The 13653-nt window shown below is 31.5% G+C and overlaps 1 protein-coding gene across 5 annotated transcripts in view; it reads right to left on the reverse strand.

The window, feature by feature from the left end:
* Positions 1 to 11177, reverse strand: part of Ublcp1 (Ubiquitin-like domain-containing C-terminal domain phosphatase 1) — a 39475-nt gene extending 28298 nt beyond the window's left edge. Inside the window, exons 1-4 of one of the 5 annotated variants that reach the window (XM_076511595.1) lie at positions 11057 to 11170; positions 10554 to 10712; positions 9349 to 9642; positions 1758 to 1856 (exon numbers count right to left, since the gene is read on the reverse strand). In XM_076511595.1, the coding sequence (XP_076367710.1) occupies positions 1758 to 1856; positions 9349 to 9642; positions 10554 to 10710 (550 nt within the window). In that variant the 5' untranslated portion in view covers positions 10711 to 10712; positions 11057 to 11170. Of the gene's footprint in view, positions 1 to 1757; positions 1857 to 9348; positions 9643 to 10553 lie in introns of all 5 variants that reach the window. The other 4 variants (XM_076511594.1, XM_076511596.1, XM_076511598.1 and 1 more) reach the window with 4 other exon arrangements.
* Between the last annotated feature and the right edge of the window lie 2476 nt (positions 11178 to 13653).

Here is a 13653-nt window from a genome sequence, read left to right on the forward strand (position 1 = left end):
GCTTGGGGGCTATAAACTTATATCTATAAGCAACATCTATAAGTGTATAATTGGCAACACACTAGGAAGATCATACAAGAAGAGAAAAATTTCAAATGGATAATTCTGACCAAAAAGCATCGTGAGATACAGAAGTGAAGAATAAGAATTTATTTAAGTATTTTGTTTTAAAATAAGAAATAAAAATACATATAATATTCAAACTCAGATAAAAATACATTTTGATGCCTAGTTTCAGGTTCCATAGTTAGCACACAGGATCAACAAAAAAGTTGTAATATTTTCAAAACAAGACCCAAAACTCGAGCACTTTCAAATCATTCACTATTTTTTAGGATAATAAAGGGTTATATTTGATGAGTATGATGAACTATATAGGCTTGGAAATTGATGTCACGTAACCTGGATGTTCAAAAATGAGTTGGCTTTGAGAACTAGTCAATCATAACCTGGAGTTGTTTGTGTCAGGTTTAGTTTCAAAAGGTGTGTGTAAAGTTCATAATAGTTATAAGAATTGTTAACTAATTTATATAAAGATAAAATGAAAATAAACAATAGAAATAAAATTAAAATTAAATAATGGCAAAATGCAGTGGGAAATATATATATTTTTAAAGAATAATACTAATAATGCAAAGTAGGTTTAATTATGAATTTAGTTTTTCATGATTAAACTTACTTTACATTATTAGTATTATTTTCTTAAAAAAAAAAAATATATACATATATACAGGTTTGATTTCCTATATATTGAGCTACATTGTTGTTTTCTCTATTTCCCATTGCCTTTTGCCATTACTTAACTTTTAATTCCATTGTTTATTTTCATTTTATCTTTATATAAGTTAGTTCACATTCTTATCACTATTATGAACTTTACACATACCTTTGACACAAAATTAAACCTGACACAAGCAACTCTAGGTTATGATTGGCTTGTTTTGATGGCCAACATGTACTGCACATCCAGTTTGTGCAACATCGACATTCGAGTCTATATATTTCATCACACTCATTAAACATAACCCTTTATCCTCCTGAAGAATAGTAGTCAAACATTCAAAAGCACTTGAGTTTTGGGTCTCATTTTGAAAATATTGATGTCTAATTTGTTCACATACATTAACAATAAAGTCACTAAACTAAATTTTGAATGTAACTGTAAGATATGGTCTTGATATGCTCTTTGACCCATTTGTGCAAATAGAGTTAATCCTTAAGCAAATTAGTTTTATATTTTAATTGTTCATTTCGTAAAAGTTTATGACAAATGTTGAAAAATGTAGTTAAGGTGTTTATTCTTCTAAGTAGAGACAGGTGACTAGGTATTTTGTTTTCAAAATTCAACAGAATACCTTTCTGTTATTTGGTTGATTCTATGTTAAATTCATAATTTCCTTATTGAGAACAAATTATAAATGCAATTAATATTTCTTAACAATGTTGATAAACAAACATAGAAATATTGCATTTCTCTCAAATGTTAATCCAACATACAAAAGAACTTTCATTAAAATGTAATTGCTACTTATTTAGAAATAAAAATTCAAGGACCTAAAATACTGATTAGACAAAAAGAATCATAGCATGATGGCAATTGCCAAAATTAATAATTTTTATCATGAACATTATAAAAATCCATTGATCTAAGTAAAAGAATGTTAGTTTTAAAGTTTCACTCTACAGCTTAAATATACAATTCAATATTGAGTTATGCTTCTGTAGCTAGTAAATTTAAATCAATAAAATGTACTTACACCAAATGACAATATCATAGTCTTCATATGCTGATGTTAGAAATTCATGCAAATAAGGCCTCATCAATTCAGATGCAGATTGTGCTGTGGACCTGTGATCTGAAGATTACTGACTGATCAGCACCAATTTGTGTTTGAAGTGTTTGAGCAAATAAATATAAACATACATGTAACTGAGTGTAGGAAACAATTACAATTAACAACAAACAATAACTCCAAAACTGATGGCTTCTCATGTAAATTATGTTCTACTTGTAATTATAGAAGACAATACAAAAGTTTTATATCACCATTTTTTCAAGTCTTTCCTTTACATTAGATGTTTCAAATGTGCACAGCTGGTATTACTACACAGCGTCACAACAGGATAACTTCAACATGTTCTTAATATCCCAACCAATTCATGAGAAATAAATGTTGAAACACTAATATTACTAAAACAGCAAATTATGCACCACACTGTATTTTCAAAAATATATCAGAGATAATACTAGTGTCACAGTATTATATGCTTATTTAGTTTAAGTAAAAATACTTTATCGACAAAGAAGCATATTCACTTCTAATGTCAATACATTTGAATGTTGTTGAATCATCCATATAATAATTAGGCACATACAAGATAACAATCAAGAAACTTCCAATTATATTTAAAAAACTATATAAAACTGATATAAAATAGAGATCAATGAATTCAGTTTGGTAACAATTTCATAAAGATACTTAATAATATTCTGGGACAACATGACACCTATTGGTCCATCTTGGCTACCCTATACTCTAAAGTACACTAAAACTACTATAAAAATAAATCTTAAGAGTCAGTTCTTATTCATATACTTGTCAAGCTTTCTCTAAAACTCATTAATATTTACTGCTTCTACAACATCCCAAGGCAACCCATTCCAAAAGCCAAACACCCTGTTAGTAAAATAAAATTATCTTAGATGAAGATGGTTCCTACCTTATAAAATTTATATTTATATCTATGCAGATGTTCTAAATACAAATGGGACACTGAAAATTAGTTGGAAAATCCTTAATGTTCAGAAGTGACTAAGAACAATTGTTCAATTTTTTTTTATCTTTCATTTGTATTACATAAACAGGCACATCAGGCAGTTAAAAAAGTGCTAATAGGTCTAGTAATAATGGATTTAATTATAATGAGCAGGTTCTATTAAGCAACAGATTTCAGCCTTTAGCTTATGCAGATAAACTTGTGGAGGAAAATAAAATAAAATGTATAGATAAGGATGGGAATTAAAAACATAATGTTACAGTATGGCAGGTGGATAGGATATTCTGTGGGATAAACAGAAAGAAAACAAAATAATGCTGTCCAGGAGCAGTGGTAGAGGATATAACAACTGACAGACCAAACAATGTGGTAAAAGTTCTAGCAGTAATGCATTCTTTGTAGTGCACAACAGGGGCTATTTATGTAGAGAAGGACAGGTCAGAGAAGCTTATTGTTAAGTACAAGGCACTCAAAGAAAGAGGCCATAATAGCTTAATTTTTTCAAGGATATTACCAAGACTATCTGTGGGAATGAAATAATAAACAAGTCTTAACTCTTTCATTGCAGCTGGGACATATATTTTCTAGTGCATTGGGAAATATACATCTCAGCTGCAGTGACTGGTTTAATGGCACAAAACAACAAGGCTATCTGCACCAAAAAGTTGGTGAAAGAGTGAACCAACCATTGTAAAAAATATAAATCATATTACTTCATTTTGGAAGTAAAACAATTTCCTGAAAAACATTAAAAATATAAATAAAACATAGCAACAAATACTCAATAGTTAAAAGAAAACAAGGGGGTCAATTCCATATCAAATTATCCAGATTTTGTAACATTTTCCAGGTGACCCCCTCAGAGTGCCTTGAAAAAATTCTTGTGCTCATCTACCCATATAATGAAAAATTGCCAAAGATTAGATTAATATCTCTAATAGTTTCTGGTTTACAGCCCTGTAAAATTTAATTAATTTTGTTTTATTTTTGGCAAATTCATTTTCAGGCAACTATGGCTGCTTAAAGCTGCAAGAGTAATGGTGGTAGAAGGCTGAAATTTGCTACACTGACTGAATTCAAAAATGGTCTCAAACCAAGTTATCTCTCTTAGGATTTTCATAGTGGTGCTGTAAAATCACCTGAAACCCCAAAATCATTAAAAACATTGGTTTATTTTATAACCGATAGCTCTAAGACTTAATATGATATAAAGCTGAATTTTGTTTTCAAAATTCCTATATCAGTTGATAAATCAGCAATTGCTGTAATTAAAAGTCTATTAGATTTCCTGTAAACAAATTTAGTTGCATGCAACTTTCTATGATTTAGCTAAAAATAGCCCTACTTCAGGCCATGGTTTGACCATGTCACCAGTTATTCAGCCTTTTCAGATATGTACCATATATTCTTACATCTCTGAACATGATCTTCAAGAAAATCAAGGTTGTGAAAAATAATAAATTATCAACTTGTACGTGTCTCTGATATGTACCATTGGGCAAAGGACCACATTCAGGAGATTCAGTTCTTTCTTGTCAATCAGGAATCAGTCCTGCAGAATTGTGTAAAGTTTGATCTACTTAAGCACTATTAAAAATGCAAAACTGTGACAGGTATCAGGTCACATCATAGCTTTATTCCCCACTCTACCAACAAATTGTATATAAGAAGGCTATCAGATGATGATGTGTACATAGTTGTAACTGTTGGTAGTAGCAGTGAAAGTGATGCTGCAGCAGCTCAAATAGGGTCTAATGATAGCAATGACATATATCAGCCACAGAAATACGTGGCATGCATATATGATCATGAATGGTATGTGGGAAACATAAAAGATAGATCAGATGAACATTCCGATGTGTTGGTGTCATTTATGAAGAAATCAAGAAACAAACTGTTCTCATGGCCTGCAAGGTCACGTAAAGATGAAAGCTGGATTCCTTCCCAACATATTCTTTGTCTGATAAGTGCACTTACTGTGCAAGGCAGTAGTGCTCGCCACTATGTTCTAAGTCAAAGTGATCTCAACAAAATCAAATTCAAATTTCAAACATTTATTCAAGCTGTCTGAACAAAGCAATGTTTATTTGATGTTGTTAAGGCTAATTTATCACCAAAGCAGTTTTGGAAACATTTCATTGTCACGATTATTGCAGTTTGGTGTGACTATAATCTTTCTCAGTTATCCCCTGTTGTAGCACTGTGCTTTTTGTGTCTGATTTACCTTTGTATTTATTATATTATGAATCTTAAACTCAGCCATACCTGCATAACTGTAATACATACACAATATATTTGCATTGCCATGTGATCTAACTAGTTATGCCAATAAACTTGTTCAGAAATGAATTGATTCTTTCTCGTTTCTTACAACTTCATTATTTAACATTGTGAAAGGCTGGTTAGAATATTTCAGTGGGATTCATAAAATTCTGACAAGTATTTTTCAAAATTGTATTAATATATTTGCACACAGTAACACACCTGAATTGAAGTGTTTTTTTTTTCAAGTAAACAATATATGGTCAGAGGATACTTTAAAATATTATAACTCAAAAAGTAAGTTGAACACCATCCTGATTTTTTTGTAGATCATATTCAGAAATGTAAGAATATATGGTAAAAATCTGAAAAGGCTGAATAACTGGTGACATGGTCAAACTGTGGCCTGAAGTAGGGCTATTTTTAGCTAACTCATAAAAAGTTGCATGCAGCTAAATTTTTTTACAGGAAATCTAACAGACTTTTAATTACAACAATTGCTGATTTATTAACTGATATGTTATTGGAAATTAGAAAAAAATCAGCTTTGTATCATATTAAGTCTTAGAGCTATGGCTTATTACATAAACCAATGTTTTTTATGATTTTTGGTTTTTCAGTGGATTTTACTGCCTCACTATGCAAATCCTGAGAGAGATAAACTTGGTTTGACCATTTTTGAATTCTGTGAGATTAATTCAGTCAGTGTAGAAAATTTCAGCCTTCTACCACCATTACTCTTGCAGCTTTAAGCAGCCAAAATTGCCCGAAAATTAATTCACCAAAAAAAATATTAAATTTTATAGGGCTGTAAATCAGAAACTATTAGATATATTGATCTAATATTTGGCAATTTTTCATTATATGGGTAAATGAGCACATGTGAATTTTTTCAAGGCATTCTGTGGGGATCACCTACAGCCCCCTGGATGATTTGATATGGAATGACCCAAGGTAAAAATGTGGGATTTGTTTTCTTTTGCTGTTGTGGAAATCCAAGTAAAAGGTAAAACCTAAATAGAATTAAAAAGGCCAATAGCCCGTGAAAAGATAAAAACATACTCACTGCCACCAATGACACTGTCCAAAATAAATGGTAAATTCTGAGTGTAAACATGTCTAAAATGGTGCCACCACTCACAGTCATAATGATGACAGAAAAGTAAAATTTGAACTATTGTGACATAAGTGTTACAATGGCCACAAAATGGTACATAAGCACCATTTAAAAAAAAATGATGGGTTATAAAACTATACCTAATGCAGAGCCTCATCAAGACAATTTCCTTCTTACGATCCCTGCAGAAACTAAACACGAACAGATGACAAAGAAAATTGGGCCAGGTGGTTCAAAATGTCAAGGAGAACAAAGTAGGAAGTCACGAGTGATTCTAGGGACTGCTGACAGCTAAGAGTCTGTGTAAATAGTACAGTCAATGTACTGGGTAGCTGCTACACGATCCAGGGCAAGAGAGATGGCACACAAGTCAGCAGTGAAAACAAAAATTGTGAAGGGTAGTCTGTGCACAACTACAGAGCCATGACAACCATGGTAGAGCCCACAGATGCACCTGACTTCAAACCATATGTATAAATAGCTACAGAGGGATGGTTCAGGAAATGTTTGGCAAATAGAAGATGGTACTTTTAGTCTGGAGTATCTGTCTTCTTCAGGTAATTAAGAGAAAGATCACATATGGGAATAATAACATGCCATGGAGGAATGGGCTTAATACTAGACTTGGAAATGTTGTCCAATGTCAGACCCAAGCCAGTCAAGTGCACCTGGATACAGAAGCCAAAAGGTGGAATAATGAACAGCCTTACATTAAATAGAACATCCGACTAAGGAAGGAAAACAGGCAGGGTGCTGTGGCAAGGAACATAGTGTGGCAGTGTACTACAGGGACAGTTGCAAACAATGTAGAAGGAAAGGTGGTTCAGGGGACTCAGTGTACAAACTCTATAGCAGGGAAATATGGAATGCCTTAGGGCAGAGCTAGAGCCCTTGAAGGTGAACAGCATCCAGCATTCTAAAAAGTGGTTGAACCATAGACCAAGGTCCCATAATGATGTATTGATCTTATGAGGGCATAATAGATCTTTAGCATAGAACATTGATCTGCTCTCCACAAAACTCCTTGATGTGTAGATTAAAAGTCAGCTTGTGATAAAAAAAATGAGTCTCAAGAACTTCATTTCTAGCACCATGAAAAGAACATTGTCATCAAGCTAAGAGTTAGAATCAAGATGCAATACTTGCTGGTGGCAAAAGTGCATGCCAATGGTTTTCAAAGAAGAAAAGAAAAGCATGTGGGATTGTCTAATGCATGAGACAATTGAAGAAAGTCTGAAGTTTATGCTCAATAAACCTCATGTTTGATGACTGATGTGAAATATATATAGTTTGCAACAATCAGAAAAAGCTGATGAGTGATGGAGTCAATCTTAGTACTGAAAAGTGACACTCAAGACAGCCTTGAATGACTCCAAGTTGATATGGGAATAAAAAAGAAAGTGTAGAACTCGCATGGAACTGGAATAACCTGGCAAGTAAAAAATTCTGAATAAAAATGGGCAAATGGCTAGGTAACCATTAGGAGTAAAAGTCACATAATTCTGTATCTCCAGACTATGTCATAAGCCTTCTCAAGATTAAAGAAGGTGGAAACTAGATGTTCTCTCTCACTCTTGAGAGGCATCCCTGATCAATGTTTCAAGTCAAATCAGGTGGTCAAAAGCAGAGCACTGTTGATGGAACTCACATTGGGTAGGCAAGATGAGGTTATCAAATTCTAAGCACAAATGAGACGAGCATTGACCATCCTCTACAAGACTTTACATAGATAACTCATTAAACCAATAAGGTGATAATTTCTTGGAATCTTAGGATTCTTCACAGGCTCAGAAAAGAGTACTATAATAGCCTGGCACCAAGAATCAGGAAAGACCACCTCCTGCCAAATCTGGTTGAAAACAACTAGAAGGATAGAAAGAGAGGCAGGAGATAAATGGCACAGTATCTTTATAACAAACAATGTTGGATCTGTCAGATGTACTGCTGGACTGATGAAAAGCAATCTTCAGTTCCACCATCATGCACAAGCAATTGTAGTTAGAGAAATTCACCTCCTGAAAGGAAAGTGGCAATCTCTTGGCCCAAATCTTAACAGCCAAGAAGACTGGGGAGGAGGTGGAATAGCTGGAAAGATAAAAACAACTCTCTGAAAGGTCATGAGCGATGTCGAGGAGATTGTCAAGTTCCAGGCTATAGGGGAGCAGCATCAAAAGGATTAAGGGAGGTGTATTATTACAGGTATTGTCAGTGTTGATGTATCATTTTTGTATTTAATTGTGAAAATAAGGTCAAGGGACAAAAGTATACATTTTGGGAGAGAAAATGTTATCTTCAGTTAAAACAGCTTTATTTTTCCATAAGGGTTGTTAGCTTTTGAAATGGGTTGCCTTCAAATGTAGCAGGTACAGTTAATTTAAACAAGCTTAAGGGAAATCTGATAAATATTTGAATGACGATGGTTGGCTTTGAGTTATATAGCATTTAGTTTAGTGTGAAGAGAATGGCATATATAGATCAAAACGTCTTTTGTTGTCCTTTAACATTAATATAGTTCAACTATGCTTTCTGAATGTCATAACTAACAACTAGAATAACAACAACAGCTGTTGAATTGAAAATGCCTCTTTAGGTTTCCTTGTGATAACTGTGCACATTTTATTTATTTTTAAACAGCTTTGTTGACATGTGAAAAAATGAAGACTTATTAAAAAAATACCAGAACAAACAGATAACACAACAGTTTTTTTCAAATGAAAAGGGTTAGGTTCAAGTTGTATCAAACTAAGGTATTGTTATAACTTATAGGAAATTACTAGCCAAAACAAAAAAAATTAATAAAATTATTCATAGAGATTGCTTTAAAATTCCAAAATACTGAATTAGCTTTGTATTAAGTTGTAGCTATAGAGTGAACAACAAAAAGAAAACATTATAACTAATCACTAAAAATGCTTTTTGGTGTTTTAAGTATATACTTTGGCCAATTTGGATAGATCATGGCAGACGTAAGAAAAATTCTTGGCAAACCCAACTTTAGTTTCTCATAAGAAAAAGGAAAATAAATTTAACTACACTAATTTTTGTATAAAATATGCTTCTACTTAAAAACTTTTGTACTTAATAAACTTAGGTTTATTGTAAAACATGCACAAAGTTAAACATTCTAAGAAATTTAGTAAATCAAATTATTATGAAAGCATTTTAACTTAAAAATTCCAAAAGTCGTTTACCAAAAAGAGTGTAATCAATGTCAAGAACCAAAAGTTTTTTTCCTGGTCTTGGATTGCTCAATATTTTGATGTCATACTCTTTAATTCTTTTCTGAACTTTAGCAAGAAATTCTTCCCTGTTTTCAATGGCAATTTCTTCTTCTTCTATATCTAAATCATTAACAATTTCTGGAATGTCACACGGAGGTGCTACTACATCAGCTATTGACTCTTCTAGACTTCCCACCATCAGAATTTTAGTTTTAGGTTTTAGTTTCAACTGAGACAGTTGCACTTCATCATCAGCAGGTCTTCCTAGAGATGTCAAACATATATATAATTAAAAAAAACAAAAGACCTAAATACTAAAAGAACCAATTTTGTGAAGCCAGATTTCACACTTTTTTTTAAATCAAAATGTTTTTTCTCACAATTTTTAACTTTTGAAATAATTCAGCTGATTATATAAAACATATTAAACTTTTATTGTACAGATTAACAATTACAAAGGTCAATTTATTTTTGATTAGCTGTTCATGGATGACATCAATAAAACAAAAAAATATCTTGTAACAGTACTTCACCCATTAAATGTGAAACTAGAATTACCAAAGAAGCCACTTTTGTATCTAATGGCATCACACAATTGTATGTAACTAAACACAAAAGTTTCAACTCTTTAAGAAAAATGTTACTCAAAAAATGATTTATTTTAATTAAAGTTTTAAAAAGGGTTTATAGGAGGACTAATAGTAATAATTCTGTGGCTCTTAAATGGATAGGTTAAAAACACATTTTACCTTGATAAAAGATAGACATGAGGTGATGTTACAAGTTCACAATATTTTCTTTTTACTCTACTTAAAAGACAACAGGATGATAAGACACATTTATAATTTGGAAAAATAACAGGCTAGACTGTAGATGAAGCAGTTTTAACTTTCTAACATGATGAATGGCTCTTGGAATGAGTTTTTATTGGCAGTCGTTGAGGCCAGCTCTTTACAAGAGACTTAATCATTAATTTTGTGAAAAATAATGGCTTATAAAAAACGAGTTTTTAATTTTTTTAAGTGAAAGATAGCCTCAAACTCATAGAAAAGGGTTCTTACTACCATCATCAGTCTGTACGTTATGAATCACAACTTATAGTTTGTCTATAACACAAGACTATTTAAAACTTTAAATTTACTTGGGCTGAGAATTTACTAAACAACCTAATTTACCTTTTATTTTTAATCCAAGCAATTTCTGACGATCTGGTAACACTCCAGTTTTTTGGCAAATAACTGTTTTCAACTCGCCTATTGTATTTTCACCTGCAAGGCAATCTATCAAATATTCCTTCCCTCCCCATTTCACTGTTAATTCTAAATCAGTCATTTCTGATAATATAAATAATACAGAAATAAACAAATAAACGATTAATATCTTTTATTTTTCTTTTGTCTTATGAACTATTTGTATCACGACTTAAAAAGGGTTCGAAACAAGTTAAACGTCATTTGCCCCAGCCCATAGTTAGTACTACTTAAAATTAAATTACATCCTTCTATAGTAGTACTGTTACCATTAGCAATACTAATATATATTTTAGTATAGACATAAATCAATGTTTTATGTATTTTTAAATCACATTACAGAAAGAGTTATCCGTGACATTCTCACTGCAGCTATCGAAACTTGATATTTTAGCGTTGTTACATTAGACGCTCTCACTCACTCTTACCACTGAACCAAGAGAACGTGAGGCCCTACATCTTCTTGAAAAGTTTAGTTATTTGTTACGGTTAAATGCAAAAGTATTAATTTTTATAACTTACAAACTTATTTTTAATCCATATAGTATACAAGTGTAAACGTTTATCATCTAATTAAGTCTTGAATTATAATTCAAAATAATTAAATGAAATATTATTAATTATGCTAACAATAGTATTAATAAATTTAAACCTTGATTATATATTTAATAATTAATATTACAAATTAACAAGTCACTACAATTTATTATTTACATGTGAGACGTATTAATAATCTTTCTTATGCAATTGATAAATAAAAAAATCGATGTTTTGTTGGATTGTAAATCGTATAATAAAAATAATTTGATAGCCATGCTCAAAATTCCAGATCTATATAATTTGTAGAATATCCTGTGAATATAATATTAATATCATGTAGTCAATTGTGTAGCATCGAGTTTTATAACAACTTATTGTATTGTAAATAAATTTATGAAAAACTACATTCGTATATGAATACATAATAGTAATAAAAAGTCACCTTTTAAAAGAAATGTGATCGTTTTAGTTATAAAAAATATTTTAATCCTTTATCTTGTTTCAATAATTACCTTTTCAATAATTTTTTTAAAAGTTTATTTACAATTAGTTGCCTAAATAAATCTCCGGACGTATTCAGCTATATATTTTTATCATATCAGAATCTTTTAAAATTTTTATAAAGTATAATTATTACAATTCCTTTTTTTATTTTAAGTACCATGAAGTATTCAAAAAAGTATTCTAAATTAATCGACTCTAAATTTGTTCGGTTTTAATTTTGTTATATTTCTTGTTGTGAAACAGGTGGGCCAAATATGTTCAATTCGTCTGATTTAGTTCCCTTTTTCTATATAGATGTATGAGATTCACTCTTAACAATACTTGGTAGAAGATGCTTGAAGATAACGTTTCTTTCTGTTAATGTCTAGACATTCAAGTCGAAATGTAGAATGTTTGAAATTGGTGGTTATAATTTGTGAGATAGAATTGTTTATTTGTTTGTTGTCGAATTTCGCACAAAGCTACACTAGTGAGGTTGATAGGAACATTATAACGCCCTCACTACTGAAAGGGCGAGCATGTTTGATGTGATGGGTATTCGAACTCGCGACCCTCAAATTACGAGTCGAGCGCCCTTAAGCACCTGGCCGTGGCGGGTCATTGTGAGATAGAAACCCAATACATATTGTGTGAAATGCATTCAGCATGTAAAGCATGCTAATGTTACGAGGTTTGGGGTCATGCAGTTATTTCAAGCCAAAAAATGTTAATGCTTCACATGAAGAATGTAGACTATGTAGAAAATGTTAAATATTCTAGTAGTTGAGCTATAACTATGTAGCATAATTTTTTCACATCACAGAAAAAGGGGTGTTGGTTGTACCTCTACCCTATGCGCGCGTGCGACACATAATCTCCACTCAGTTTTTACACAGCATGATCAAGAGGGAAAATAAATTTGTTTATTTATTTAATTTCGCACAAAGCTAACTGTGAAAGTCGTCCCTAGTTTTGAAGCGATAAAAATAAAAAATGAAAACAAATTAGAACAATGAAATGATGAGTCTTTATTAAACTAAACATAATAATAAACTCGTAGTATATCTACTTTGCTTTAATGACATGAAATCTAACTTCTTCAACTGGTCAGGCTAAGTTTACGTATTAAACTGACTGAATCCATCATTACTCACTTCAAAAGAAATGCCGTGTTCACTAGCACGAGCTATGTGAGAACACAGCATTAGTATAACATCTGTAAAACTATTGAAAGATAATGTTGTTGAAACTATTGCACAATATGCAGTATTACAGCAATACCTCTCATCTCAAAGTTAAGGTAGCTGGAACAAAATTAATTTAACAGCTTTCTCGGCTTCGTGTTATGTAAAACTTATATATGTATAAAGTAAATGGTAAATTCATAATAAATACTATAATGAAACAAAAAGACGGAAATACACGACATGACTTTTCCCTCTTCATTATTTGAATCTTTTTTCTTAAGCTAGCAATGAATTTTAATTTTAAAATCAATAAACTTTAAATTAGCTCTCAAAGTGCGGAGAATGTTAATTTTTTATTGCTCCTAAGAACGCTTACATACTAAATCAGACGTCAAAATCCTTAACTGAAAAAAATGTAATGCATAGTTACACCTGATAAAATATCCTTTAACCAAAATGCGCACATGTTTTTGTTTGTCTTTGGCAGAACCTCCTTGAGCTAACTTTCTGCTTTGTCTATCACTGGAATCGAACCTCTTGATTCTAGCATTGTAGTTGATAAACTTTCTGCTATCTCACTGGAGGTTGCAAATTACATAAAGAAATATCTTCAACGAAAAAGTCTTGTTAATTCATACGATCTCTTAAACAAAGAAAATCTCATACGACTGAACATCTAAGTCATGCACAAAAGCAGTCTTTAAACAATGAAACTACATAAAGCTTTTAAATAAAAAAAAACACTTTTCAATATATAACAAACAATATTCTTATAATCCTAGAACAACATCGTGGGGTCAATGAATGAAAATTTA

Source organism: Tachypleus tridentatus, chromosome 7, assembly GCF_004210375.1.
Source record: "Tachypleus tridentatus isolate NWPU-2018 chromosome 7, ASM421037v1, whole genome shotgun sequence".
Lineage (NCBI taxonomy): Eukaryota > Metazoa > Arthropoda > Merostomata > Xiphosura > Limulidae > Tachypleus > Tachypleus tridentatus.